General features: G+C 48.1%; 1 protein-coding gene across 2 annotated transcripts in view; it reads left to right on the top strand.

Moving 5' to 3' along the window:
• Positions 1 to 15002, top strand: part of MYO19 (myosin XIX) — a 603741-nt gene that overhangs the window by 543480 nt on the left and 45259 nt on the right. For both annotated transcript variants that reach the window (XM_086954910.1, XM_086954911.1), the window contains one exon: positions 6855 to 7199. In XM_086954910.1, coding sequence (XP_086811036.1) covers positions 6855 to 7199 — 345 coding nt within the window. The remainder of the gene's footprint in view (positions 1 to 6854; positions 7200 to 15002) is intronic.

Raw genomic sequence — 15002 nt, forward strand, 5'->3', positions numbered from 1 at the left:
ATACATTCGCGATTTCCGATTCAGGGGTGTCGTTTAGGTTGAGGTAGTCTAGGATGGCAGCCTCGATCTTTTGTTTGTTTTCCGGTTCAGAAAAGATTTCGTCATTAAATCTCCATCTCTTAGGGGGGAGAATGGATCTGGAGCCCACTAGTTTGGTGTGAATGCTTGAGTGGTCAGAGATCAATTTTGGGGCAATACTAGTTTCCTCGATGAGGTGTGTGAAAGGGCTATTAATGAGGATATAATCTATCCTCGAGTAGGAGTTGTGAGGAGGCGAGTAGAAGGTGTAGTCTCGGCCGTCAGGGTGTTGGAGTCTCCACGAGTCGTGTAGATTGAATCTGGAGCATACTAACATGCGAACGTGTGGGGTGGTAGGAGCAATTCGAGTGTCGGTCGGTGATTGGGTCTAGTGGCAGGTTGAAGTCACCTCCCACAATTAGTAACTCTCCCTGTGGTACGCATTCTAGGGTCGGGGCTAATGAATCCCAGAAATCTGAGTCGTCACCATTGGGGCCATATATGTTCATGACGTGGAAATGATCTTCGTTTCTCAGAAGGTGTGCCATGATGAAGCGGCCATCAGTATCGTGAGTGTGTGAAACTACGGAAATGTTGGATTTCTTAGCTATTAGTGTGAGGACCCCTCTCTTTTTATTAACTGCTGGTGAGCAAAGATTATGTGAGATCCAATGTTGGTTTATAAATTCAGCGTCATCCTTTGATAGTTTAGTCTCCTGTAGGAGGAGGATGTCGCCATTGGATTTGGTCAGGTACTCAAGAACTTTTCTCCTCTTGACCGGGTGATTGAGGCCTTTAACGTTTAAGGAGACAATATTAAGGCCTTCCGAAATGGAGGCATTACGAGTCATTGGGTACTGGGCTGTCGCTCCTGATCAGGTGGCATATTGGTAAAAATTAAGATAGAGAGTTTTAAGTGTGTGTTGAGTATGATTGAGTGAACTATTTCGCTGAGCAGGCTCTGTCGCGCATGTGCTGCTGTTACAGTGGTATCGGTTGAACTAACGGATTTTGAGTGTGTGTTGAGTATGTTAATGTGGTCTATTTCGGAGAACAGGCTCATGATATGGTTAGTTAGACATCCGTGAGTCATCTGTGAGGGCCCATTTAGGCTATTGGTAAGTAGTACTTTTGTAGACATATAGGTGAAAGTAAGCATTAAACACAAATACAGAAAGCATACTGAAACAATCCAATGTTTTTTCTTCCCCTTTTCCCCCTTTCCTCTCCCCCCCTCATCCCTCTTTTACCCCCTCTTCTACCCTACCCCCTCCCACCTCCCCTCTCAAAAGAACTTAGGAACTGCGACGGCATTACCGTCCACCTGCGACGCAGGAAAGGGTTCAGCATGGTAAATGTAACAGGAAACAATAACCAACTCCTTAATATACTTTGCCAAGCGTCGTTAAGGACCGGCTGTATATAATAAATTGTGATTCAGTGATCATGAGGAAGATCATGAAACATAGCTATACACTGTAGGGTAGAAACTTGTTAACTAGAAACTTGCTAACCATGTCTATTCAGTCGTGCATACTATACATTCTTTGCATGACTAAACAAGCGCAATTGTAAACAAGAGAATATGAGGAAACTTTCTAGAGATAAAGACATAATCCCTAATAACCTGGTAAGGTATCGGTGGTATCGACTATGAAACAGAACATTTGCCCCTTATTCGGTTGAGAGTGAACACAAAGCGAGTCATGTGCTAGGGCACGGGATAGAAAAATTAATGGATGCGTCAGGTGTCGTTGAACATGTACACTAAATGGTCTTACCTGACGGAGACAAACAATTCAGAACACCAACAATAAATGAGTCGAAAGAGACAGCAGGATGAGCGACTACTAATAGATGATTAATAGGTAGACTCACTACCTACGGAAAGGGAACCAGAGCAATAAGGTCGTTAGAGACATCAGGATTGAGGGTATCGGGTATTATGATAGTCACCCTTGACCTGAATTCGAGTTTATATTCTCTTGCGAGTCTGTCTTCCGCTTGTTTGATGTGCTGTTGGACGAGTCCATGTTCTGCGGTGGAGAATCTCCGATGAATTGCGCCAAAGCATTAGGGTCCGTGAAGAATCTCGGTTTCCTTGTATGGTGATTTTGAATTTCGCCGGACCAGCAAAGGAGTACTGAATATCTTTTGATCTAAGTTTTTCTCTCAGGGCCAAGAAGCCCTTCCGGACTTCGACTGTGTCTTTCGAGTAGTCCTGGGTGAAAGTTATTTTGTGGCCCTCCCATGTGACCTTGTGGTTGTGTCTTGCGAATTGAAGTATGTCCTCGGTATATTGGTACCGCAGTGGCTTGCATATCAGTGGTCGCGGGCCTCTATATCCGTGAGGGATGTAGGTTGGTACCCTGTGGGCTCTGTCAAGTTCAAGTTCGTGGTGGAAGGAAATACCTGTTACTGTCGGAATCCAAGCTTCTAAAAAGGCTACACAGGAATCAGCGTCTTTCTCTGAATTTTCCGGGATTCCAAAAATGCGTACGTTTCCCCTCCTATTCCTGTCCTCCAACTCAGAGATCTGGCGTCTGAGATAGTCTGTTGACCCCTGGATCTGCCGTATGGAGTTGGATGCAGTATTGGTTCTGTCCTCAAGGTCGCTAATTCTTTGTTCCGCTTCATCTATGCTTTTGTGTACAGAGCTCATGTCAGCTCTAATTGCAGTAAGTTCCAGCTGCATAGAGTCAGTATTGGATTTGGTTGATTTTGCTAGGTCGTGTACTTCTGCTAGTTTTCTCAGAATTACTTCTAGGGTACTATTAACGTCCGCCTTCGTTTTAATAGGAGAGTCTGACAGAGAGGGTTCCGGCCTCACCTTTTTTGTTGTTTTTCTTCTCGTCCCTTTCCGCCATTTTGAATGAGTTTCGTGTTTGGTTGGCGCTATTGCGATGGCCCTCCAGTTTGGAAAAAGGACAGATCAATCAGTGGGAAGTTAGGGCACTGGTTACTGTCTAACAAGACTCAAAGGCTGTGTTTTAGAGCGCAGAGTACTGGCAGACTGTGTCGGTGTGCTCCAGTGGTGGTATAGTCCCCTTGCGCTAGTACTTTGGCTTTTTTATTAGTATGTATGCCAACTAGCACTATCAAAAATGACACATGTTTGAATTTTGCTCATTTGCCTTGCACTAGTTGTATCTGCAGCCACTTGTAGCATTAGGAATGGCAGGTTAGGGAAGGGCACATTTGTTCTGTAGGGCTGATTTTTTAAAGTTCTCAATTTCCCCTTGTTTGTCTTTTTTCACCATAGCCGCCATTTTGGGGTCAGGCGCTATTGAAGAGACTCCCTCGGTTTTTAGGCACTTCGGCAGGTAGAAATACTCCTCCTTTATCAGGGGTCTCCTCTAGGCAGGTGTGGGACAGAAGCACTAAGTTGCCGGAGCATTTCGCTGCTTATTAGCGGTGCCAGGGAACATTCTGGGTTTTGTCGGATGGGTAATAGAAATCCACGCCCCTGCAGGAATTACAGTAATTCGATCCTTCGGGACCGTGTCTCAGCTTGTGCCAGAGCTGTGATGCCTAAAGTCCGCACCTGCGATCCCATAGGTGACGTGGTTTGCACTTCCGCAAACGTAGATACTGTAGATTACAAACGCCTGGCTTAAGCCCCGTAAGTGGTCGGAAAATGACAACCAGTGCCTTACCAAACAGCTACATCTATAAATAAAACCACTGTAGCCTCCTTGGCTTACCTGTCATAGGGTTTAGCAATGGAGGCTAGGTTCCCAGACCCATTTCCTACTTGCTGTGACAAGTCACACTTTTAGTCAAAATGTAGGGAAACCACAGAACGGGGCTTCAGCTGGTCAGGCATCCTTATATGTTTGAGAATCATTTCAGTCAGCCCCGTTCTGGGGGAATATTGGCCTGAATATTACTTTCATAATGGGGACATCCTAAAGACATGAGTGTATTGTCCACGGTAACCGCAGGAGGCTTCCATAGTGCCTTGATATTAAGAACCTTCATTGAACCCACTCTGCCATTTGGGAATGAATGTACCTGTGCTACGCCAGGGTTGCACCAGAAATTGCTTGAATTATCCAGGTGGTTGTTCACATCGGAGACATAAGGGATGAGAACCTCCCCTGATGCTGTCCACCCTCACACACCGCACCCTCACACACACCGCACCCTCACACACACCGCACCCTCACACACACCGCACCCTCACACACACCGCACCCTCACACACCGCACCCTCATACACCACACCCTCACACACTGCACATTCACACACTGCACATTCACACACCGCACCCTCACACACCACAACCTCACACACACTGCACACTCACACACACTGCACACTCACACACACCGCATCCTCACACACACCGCATCCTCACACACACCGCATCCTCACACACACCGCACCCTCGCACACACACCGCACCCTCGCACACACACCGCACCCTCGCACACACACCGCGCCCTCGCACACACACCGCACCCTCGCACACACACCGCACCCTCGCACACACACCGCACCCTCGCACACACATCGCACCCTCACACACTGCACCCTCACACACTGAACCCGCACACACTGCACCATCACACACCGCACCCACACACACCCACACCCATACACTGTACCCACACACACACCGCACCCACACACACACTCTGCACCCTCACACACACACACTCTGCACCCTCACACACAGCTTATCTGTTATTTTCTTCATTCATTGGAAAGTTTACTCCCTTTAAGATCTGAACACAGCTGCCTGGTCCTGTTTATGGCTAACTAGCAGCCCGCCCCGACGTTGTCCGGGGCAGAAGGGGGCTGGGGGCAGCACAGCAGCAGGAGACGGGCAGCAGAGCGGCCAGCAGCGGGAGCAGCAGAGCGTACTTACCAGCATCACATGCGCAGGGTGTTGTTTCCTTGCCCCCGTTTCCTTGCTACTGGCCGCTTCTTCCCACGCTCCTATCCGGACTCCGAGGCTGTCGGTTTGGCGCTCCTGCCTGCTTCTGCCCACGCTCCTGTCCGCTCTTGGCATGTCGGATTCCGGAGTCTGTCGCTTCTGCGCTCCTGTCCTGCCCGAGTCTGGCCACGCTTCTGTCCGCTCTCCGAGCACTTTACTACTTTACTAAAATGGCGGACCCGTGATTATGTCAGCACGCATAAAACGCACATGCCCACCTCAGACATGGCGCTACTTCCAAGGGACTACTTTCTGAAAGAACGTACTTTGCCCTTCTAAGGTATATTTTTTTATGGTATATAGCCTATGTCCATCTGCTTACCCTGACGTTTCCTATGATGTATTGGGTGTTTTGATTGGCGCTGTGGTTCCCGAGTTTACCTGGCTCAAAGGATTGTGTTCTCTCTTTATAATAGTAGTATAGATAGATCATGTCTGCAGCCACACTGCACCCTCACACACACCGCACCCTCACACACCGCACCCTCACACACCGCAACCTTACACACACTGCATGCTCACACACACTACACCCTCACACACACTGCACCCTCACACACACTGCACCCTCACACACACTGCACCCTCACACACACTTCACCCTCACACACTCTGCACCCTCACACACACTGTACCCTCACACATACCGCACCCTCACACACACCGCACCCACACACACACCGCACACACCCACACCGCACACACCCACACCCATACACTGTACCCACACACACACCGCACCCACACACACACCGCACCCACACACACACCACACACACACACACACCACACACACACACACTCTGCACCCTCACACACTCTGCAATGGAACATACACTCCAAGTACCACTCAGTGCCACATAATTATATGCAACATAATTGCACACCTCATACTTACACTCTACTCAATGCAACATAAATACACTTTATCTATCTATCTATCTATCGCCCTCACTCTATCTATCGCACTCACTCTATCGCCCTCACTCTATCTATCTATATATATATTGCCCTCCCTCTATCTATCGCCCTCCCTCTATCGCCCTCCCTCTATCTATCGCCCTCCCTCTATCTATCTATCGCACTTTCTCTATCGCACTCACTCTATCTAGCTATCGCATCACTACAGCATTACTCAGCACCACCACAGCATCCCTCAGGGGCACCACAACATCAGTATGCGCTACCACAGCATCACTGAACGCCACAGCATCACTCGTCACCACCACAACATCACTCAGCGCCACCACAGCATCAATATGTGCAACCATTCAACAACAACTGGTTCAAATATGTTCTCTCAATGTTTCAAGCTTTATTACAAATGTCACTAAAAGATGTTAATATTTCACTTCTGTTCTTGGATTTCCGTCACAATAAAATACAATGAACATAATCTTTAAATATTTACAAAAGCTATTGCCATTATAAATTACAATAACTTTTATTTCAGTATTAATTCTTAAAAAAAATAAAAGCCATTTTTATTTGTAATATCAATACATCTAGGTCACGTAAATACAACACATATTGCATTACAAATGCTATAGGTGTCACATTTGCGAAAGTTAAAACTATTGGCATTGTAAATGACAAAGCTATTAATTTCGCTATTTTCAAAACCAACACATAAATAAAAAAAATTTCATTTACAGTACCAAAAGCTCAAACTTTCCTAATGCGAGACCTATTGCATTGCAAATGCTTGTTCTACACATGGCACAAACCAGTGGTTTTGTGAGTACCAGGCGCAAAAAGATCAATCATCTGCTTTTAAGAGGTTACAAAAGTGTTAAGTAAACATTTTAATTCTGAGTATTCCTCCACATCCGTAGAGAGAAGTCTAGTCAGTAAATACTGTAAATTGAACTCATTTTTGTGTTTTCACTACAGGAGAAAATGGAGGCCTTAGCAGAGATGGAACTTGACAACTCCAGTGATGAGTTTGGAGCACCTTTTTCTTCTGTTTCTGTTCCTGTATCACCTGTTAGAGTTCCTCAGACCTCATCGGGTCGCTCAATAGACAAAGTGTGGACGGAAAGTGTGATCAACCAGTTCTGGCCCGTGGGACTGGTCTTATCAACTGCGCCAGCTATTAGAAAATCTCTCTCAATGGAGGTATTTCACAGAGACCTTTCCCTACTGATGTGTTTAAATATAGTGCATCAGAATAAAAGTTACAAAATGGAGTCCAACCGTTCAGACCAGGGAATCACATCCATCCGGGCCTTGCCACAGGTAACTTACTAATACTCTTAAGTGGATCACATCAAGTTACAGAGCTCGCTTGTTCACTCTCACTAGGTTTTTTTGTGCCTGTGGTAGGTAGGCCAGCTCCTGTGTCCATCTCCTGCTGTTCTTATCAGAAGGCCATGTGCAGAGGAGGAAGGAATAACTTTAAAGAAGAATAACATAAAAAAAAGTAATTATGGTTAGAACTGGTAATAAAACCTAAATGTATGTTTTAAAAAAAACCTCTGAAATTCAATTGAGAAAACGCTGTTTGTTAAAGTGAAGTTATTGTTACCGAACAAACTACAGAAATAAGCCAGTTGTGATATGTTCCACAAACAATAACTCGCACAACAACCAAGCATATCATAACTTGAGCACCAAATGCAATACAATACAATGCAAACAATAATTTGTGCATCAGATTAAATACGTATGACTTCACTGTATTAATTCCAATAAGGTGCAACAGGTTCAAGTGCACTGTCATTAAATAACACAATACTGAAATAAATAAATACTGCATTCATAGACATCTCATTCGAAGTATTAATGGTAACATGATTTGAAATCTCATCTGTAAGATTAATTATGACATTTTCAAGCTCACTTGACATATCAAGGGTGAAATCAAAAGCATTTAATTTGGTGTGAGGGTTATGGTTTTCATGGCTATTGTACGAGTTATGGATTGTGGAACTAACCAGGTTTGTTAATTTCAGTGGGTTTTCATTTCTGTTTTGTCGTCATAATTTCACTTTATTTGTGATTTTTTTTTTTAGCAAATATATTTATTCATTTGTGTTGTGGCAATGTAGCTAGAAGGCCAATATACTGAATGTCCACCTTGCCATGATATGTTAAGTTGTGACATTCTTCAAAAACTATAAAGGTTTGGGATAGGAGAGTGCTTTTTTATTTCTCAGGCGTGATTTTCTTTTCTCTAAAGAGGTATATGAATCATCTCCACCTTTGGGAAGGGAAAATAGATCTTGTACAGTACATTGATCTAAAGCGTGCTAAACAGTCATAAACAGGGCACACCAATTAGAGCCGCTGACCGTAGCAGAGTTGGGTAGGTTTGTATGCTCTCCAAGTCTAAAGTTAATCTGTGTTCTTTGAGCCTATCTGATGACTTCTGTCCTCTGCTCAAACACTCATCAGTAACCGCTCTGGTGTTGTCTCACCTCCCAGTTACCTGAATTGCATTGTTGTCATTCTTAATAATACGTGATCACCATGGTAGATGGATACCAGTAATACTTTTTTGATTATTACTTTGGTGGTGGTAATCTCAAAAACTTCTTCAAACATTAAAAAAGAAAAAATCCCTTGGGAATTATTACACATGCTTTTAAAACGTCTGGAACAGCGAGATGTCGGCATGACTATTTTCCCATCCTGCCTGGTTCTGGAGGATGGGACAATACATTTACATATAATAGAACATGAAAACAAATGTTGTTCACTTGTAGGGTGGAAGCATATATTCAAGTTGAATGCCTTTGTAATGATGGTGTACATCCTAAAGGGTGTCATCTTTGAACCACATCTCTCTTGTCTGGCTTGGGAGCAGAGATGTTCCTTATCTGTGAATTATTGGACATCTACCTCCATTCTCTTTGAGTACATTTCAACTGTTGAGATGTCATACTAGCAATCAAGGGAGATTTTAATCACGATCTGAAGAGTTAGCTTAGTTAAAAGGGCCTATGTTGAAGATTGTTATGATTTTATTTATTTATTTGAAACGTTTTATATAGCGCTGGCTAGACCCAGAGGTATCAGAGCGCTTTACACGAGTTACAGCGAGTTACAGGTTACATATTTACATCAGTTTAAATCCAAGAATCACTGGAGAAGGAGGAGGAGGAGGAGGAGGAGGAGGAAAAAGGAATACACAAAGGGGAAAACAATGTCAGATGTCCGGCTGGGTAGGTGACAGCAGAGGGGGTGAAACCAGGGCCAGACTCCTCTCCAGCTGCATATGACAGCTCCACCGGGCATCGGCCAAGGTAGCTCATGCATCGAGGTGAGTACAAACAGTTTTGGTATCTGCCCAGGGGGCGTCGTCAAAGGTTCATCAGAAGTTCCATCAAAGATCCATCAGGTAAGGGCCATGTTGATTCTGGCTCTGTGGAACACTGCCACACTTTCCTTTCATCAGAGGATACCGGTGGGGATGACTCAAGATCGGCGACTCTATATGTGGGATGTTGAGTTGCCTGGATGGCGCTATGTCGTCCGCCATTTTGAATGACCCAGCAAAGTGATCTTCACTGGTCTCGGTTGGCCGCCTGACGCTCGGGCAAAAACTGGCAGCGAGCTGTGTGACCGACCGAGCCAGCTCTCCGCTTCAATAGTTGTTCCTGGCAGACCTCTACTTGAGCCTGGAATTCGGGCTCCTCATTGGGTTACTGCGGGAAAGAGAGCCGCTGCTTGATAGCGACGATGGCGGGAGCAGCCACAGTAGCGTCAGCGGTAGATATGCATCAACGGCAATCATGCATGGCGGCCGGGGTCCGGGCTGGTCACAGGGCAGAAGAAATCAGCGGCTACAAAATGTCGCCAGAGATCCGGTGGTGCCGGTAGCCTCAGATCCCCGCCACACAACAGCAAGGTGTCCTCTGGGGCAGAGGTGAAAGATGTGCCTTCCCAGTGCTTGCCCCCGGGCTCCGGTCGGGTACTCTAGGACGCCGGCCGATCGTGGCTGCAGGTCTCGTAGTCCAGTTCCTCCAGTAAAGGGAAGGATCCTTGTGGATAGTGCCTGCATGCCAGAACACCCCTCCATGCCAGGATACAGTGGTTCCAGTAGTCCCCGTCCCCCTCCACATAACAGCCAGGGGACCTCCGGGCATAGGAGAAAGATCCGCCTACCGGGTGCTGGCCGCTGGGCTCTGGTGGGGTCCTCCAGGACAAAATGGCGCTGGAGATCCAGTGGCCTTCAGTGATTTCTTCTTAAGTTCATCATTCATCACCTTAGTTGCCTCATGGCACTGGAAATCCAGAGCTTCCTTAACAAGGAGACCATTTAAACGCAGATGACTCACTTTAGTCTGCTGATGTAAACTACAGAAATTAATTTGTCAGCACTGGCATGAAGACCGGTTTGCCGCATTTAAAAAGTGTGCATCTAGGATCACTTTCTGATGGATACTTCTAACTGCAGATTCCTCACTTTTCCCAAGCACCAGATTGGATTTGGAAGCTTTTTCAGCAGTACTCCCACTCGCTACTAGGTGGCGCTGTGCAGCTCTGCACGCTCTCTGTACTGCTCCAGAAATGACAGAGTAGAGCAGCATTCAAGTGCCCCCCCTTTGTGCTAACTTGTATTCCTTTCTTTCTTCACCTTCCGACGTGAATCTGGAACTCTGCTCTGATATTTCACCAGCCTCTGATGACTCCTAAAGAACATCCAGTGTGGTAAGGTGTGTTGTCCCCTCCTAAGCCTACAGGTTTCAAACCATGTTGTGACTAGAAAATAAATGTTAGGCATAAACCTGCATGAGGTGAGTCTCTCATGTTTGGGCTCATGGTACAACTTTCAGTTATGTGAAGAGTACGCCCTTAAGCACCTAAACGCAATATGTGGCCCGAGAACCAAAGCTGTACATTACTGAGCACAAGAAGTAGTCACAGACTTTGCATGAGTACTAACCTTGCTCCAAGTTGAGAGCGTGGACCTGCTCCCGAGGATGTTGCTCCAAGGGTCTAATTTGCAGTCAAAGTCCTCTGGTAAGGTAAAGTTGCAGTGAAGCGGGACTTGACCACATCCCACCATTCTCTATCTAAAGAGAAGGTACGATCACAATGTCAGTAGGTCTAATCCCCCTCCCCTGATCTCCAGTTGCGGAGCAGAATCCTAAATAGGTCCTGGTATGCTCCGAATTCCCTGGGCCATTGGTGAGGCTGCAGCATATCAAAACTTTTATGGAGGTGATGATGCAAATATTTGGCACTCTTCCGGCTCTGGTGTGCGGTGGCACACTAGAGAACGGTGGGTCACCAATGTCCCGCAGGGGCCCTTAGTCTGGTTACCGCTGGGGGATCTGTCCATGGCTCCATCTGACCTCCTTGGCTGTGGTACAGACATTCACCCTGGCTCCAAGACCTGTGTCAGTACCTCCCTTATTGAAGTCGGTACAGACGGGTCCGGAGCAGGATCCGGCACTGGTTCCGATATCTGACCCTAAATTGTGTTCATCATGATCCCAACCGATGTTGTGCTACAAAATTACTACAGCTCAACAGTCACCATCCCAGCCTGATTCTAATCCTAAGTTCCTATTAGAGCAGGCATGCCCTTAAATGCTCCATTATGGTTTTTGGCTCTGACTCTGACCAGAGGTTGCCACCACACACAGATGATGATGGCAGTTATGGAAATGTTTTACCCCCTCGTTATGATAAATACAGTTTTTACATGGACTTACAAGAGGCTAGTGGGCTTGAAATTTTCCCTGATACAGGTCTGAGATCACCATGTGGACCTCCAAAGTATGAGAGTGCTTCTTTTGCAATGATAATTCAATATGCAGCTGAGGTCTTGAACGTACAGCTGCTCTTTACTGAGGTTCAAATGTTATTGTGGAAATCTTCGTCTGGGCCTCCCACATCAGAGCCCTTTTTTCCGTTCAATGAGGCGCTCACTGACACCTTAACTGGCACCTGGTCAAAACCGTGTTCCTGCCCACCAGTGAAAATGCAGCTGGCTAGACATCACAGACCGGTGCCCTGTGACCCTGATTTCCTCACTGAATATCCTGCGTCTGAGAGCCTGGTTGTACAGGCTTCAACCAGCAAATTGAAACCCAACGCATTTCCCATCACTCCCTGGAATAGGGAGTCTAACAGGATTGAGGGATTTGGAGAACTGATGGTCTCTTTGGCTAGCCTAACGTTGAGGTTGGTGAGTACAGTTTGTTTGTTGGGCAGATAAATGCATGACCTATGGGTCATGACCGGCGAGAATTACTTGTAGTCCCAGAAAACTGTAGGACATCTTTGCATGGCTTCAAGGTTGCTCATTAAGTGATTCAGCCTGCCCTTGATGCTACTGATTGTCTGGGAAGGGCAGTTGGCACTAGTGTGGTGCTCCATCACCATGCATGGATGTGTGCTACTGGATTCTCTAGAGACATACAGGCCCCTCTCATGGATAAGACTTCCAATGGCTTACCCCCTGCGCGGTGAAAAAGCTGATTCTGCCTTTGGATGTTTCAAAGACAGTAGGGCCAAAGCATGAATCTTAGAGGAACACCTATCAATTCGGTTTCAAGAGGTTCGAATGTTTCTCTCCAAAGGAACCATAGAGAGGGTTCCGCACTCAGAGGTAGTGGAAGGTTGATACTCTTGCTATTTCCTCATACCTAAGAAGTTTGGGGGACTTCACACATCTTAGATTGTTCTCTGAATACCTTCCGCAGAATTGAAAAGTTCAAAATGCTCATGTTGGCCAGATTCTGTCTGCCCTGGACCCGAGTGATTGGATAGTGTTCTTGCACCTGCAGAATTTGTATTTTCATATACACATCCAGCAGTCCCACAGATGTTACTTGTGGTTCAAGTTAGGTCAGGAGCATATCCAGTTTGCCGTGCTCCCTTTCAGCCTCTTCAGTGCCCCTCAAGTGTTTTCTAAAAGTAATGTGAGTGAACACAGCTCATCTTCAGAGGTCTAGAAATCCGTTTTCATCCACCTTGATGACTGGCTGTTGAAGGTGCGTTTAGTACAGTAAGTTGTAGACAACCTGCTGACCAGGACAAACTTCCCACAATCCTTTAGGTTTACGATCTATGAGCTGAAGTTGCACCGGACTCATTTGCAGAGGTTACCTTTATTGGAACTCTCCTGGATATGGTGCAGTTCATGATCTTCCTTCTGATGCAATGGGTTCAGGACATTCAGGCTATAACTCTGATGTTTCAGCCTCTGACCTTGATCTCCCTGAGGGCAGCTGTGAGGCATCTTGGCCTTTTAGCCTCCTCTTTGTTGACTATGCCAGGTGGCATATGCAGGCTCTGCAGTGGAATTCGAAGTTCTAATGGACCCTGCACCAAGTAGACCTGTCAGATGTCATTCAGACTGTGGATGCCCATGGTCTGCAGTGGCGGCTGCTTGACCTTATGTCGACTGGTACCAGGCCCCTCTCCCTTACCCTCTTAGAGCTGACCGATTCTTCACTGCCTGGTTGGGGAGGTGACCTCTAGGAGATAGGGATCGGAGGACATCTGAAAGAAACAGGTTAGTATTAGATTCCTTACCTTAGAATATCCCCAGGCGTCAGTCTGGATCCGGAAACTTTTGCGTAGCAGTACCCCTGCACGTCGGTAGGCGTCGTCTGCAGGCGTCCCCTGCGGCTCCGCGTCCGTCGTTGGCGTCGTGCGCCGTGATGACGTCGCTGGAGTATATAGACGCCGTCTCCGCGCGCTGACGTCAGTTCTTCTTTTTTCCGCGCCAGTTAGCGTAGATCCGAAGAGCAGTACTCTGGTCTTTGACCAAAGTTTTTGAATCTTTTTGATATCTTCTTACGGTGCCGGTAGGATGCCTGGTTTTAAGAACTGTGATGACTGCGACCGCACGATGTCGGTCACGGACCATCACCGACTCTGCCTCCGGTGCCTGGGCCCCGACCACGACGTGGACGCCTGTGTCGATTGCCGGGCCTTGACGAGTAAAGCTAGGCGGGAGCGGTCCCGCAAGCTACTCGAGCTGCGGGTGTCGACCCCGCGTAGAGAGAGGTCCCGGTCCGGCCGGAGGTCGAGGGAGAGATCGTGGAGCCGTCACGAACGCTCCGGTAGTCATCACCATTCCTCTGGTTCCTCAGGTAGGAAACACAAGAAGTCGGGGCGTCGTCATCGTACCCCCGACTCCCCCCGACGCTCACGCGATGCGGCCGGGGGTTCGGGTGGCCCCACCCCCGCGGCTCCGCATGAGCCGCCGGCGCGGCCTGCTCCATACCCTACGGTCCCTGGGCAAGGCGCGACGCCCGAGGAGATAGAGGAGTTCCTCATGGCCATGAGGAAGCTGTCTCCTCCGACGGGGCCTACGGCGCCTTCGGGCCCGGTGCCCTCGTCCGAGGGCCCTAGCAGGTCGGGTGCTCCTGCCTCGATGCCGCCGGGTGCTCCGGCCCCGGCGCCGCTGACGGCACCGGTCCCGGTGCGGCAGGGGCCTTCAGGTTCGACGCCGGCTGGCCAGCCGACCTCCCCGGCGCCGATTCCATCGGGGCTGCCCCCGACGCCGTCCCCGCAAGACGCCGGTCCTCCGGCGCCGGATCCGGGCGGCGTCGCCCCCATACCCTCTCCGACTCCGGTCACGGAGCCGAACCGGCGTTGCCCGACGCAGAGTCCGATGCCGATGGGGCCTATGAACCCCGGGGAGCCGGTCTACTATGTTGATCCCGAATATGATGAGGAGGCAGATTACGGAGAGGATTGGGAGGGGTCTGAGGACCCTCTGACACGTGAATGTCAGTACAATGTGGACTGGGCAGGTGACTTGGGTGACGCCAGTGGTCTAGACGAATCCCCTAACCCTGGCTTTGTCTCGCCTCCTACCGTGGCTTCGGAGGAGGGGGCAGCTTATTCAGTGGTGTTGATGAGGGCTGCCAAGGCCTTAAACCTTGAGCTCCCCGTCACGGCCGTGAGGACTAACATCCTCACTGAGATCGTCAAACCGCAGTCATGCCCACAGGAGCCACTGCTGCCGTTCAACGAGGCCTTGTCTGACGGTCTTTTGGGCACGTGGTCCAGGCCCGCTTCAGGTTCGCCTGTTGATAGGAACGTGGCCAGACGCCACCGTCCGTGTACGGA

The sequence above is a fragment of the Lissotriton vulgaris genome, chromosome 2_1 (genome assembly GCF_964263255.1).
Source record: "Lissotriton vulgaris chromosome 2_1, aLisVul1.2, whole genome shotgun sequence".
NCBI classification, from domain to species: domain Eukaryota; kingdom Metazoa; phylum Chordata; class Amphibia; order Caudata; family Salamandridae; genus Lissotriton; species Lissotriton vulgaris.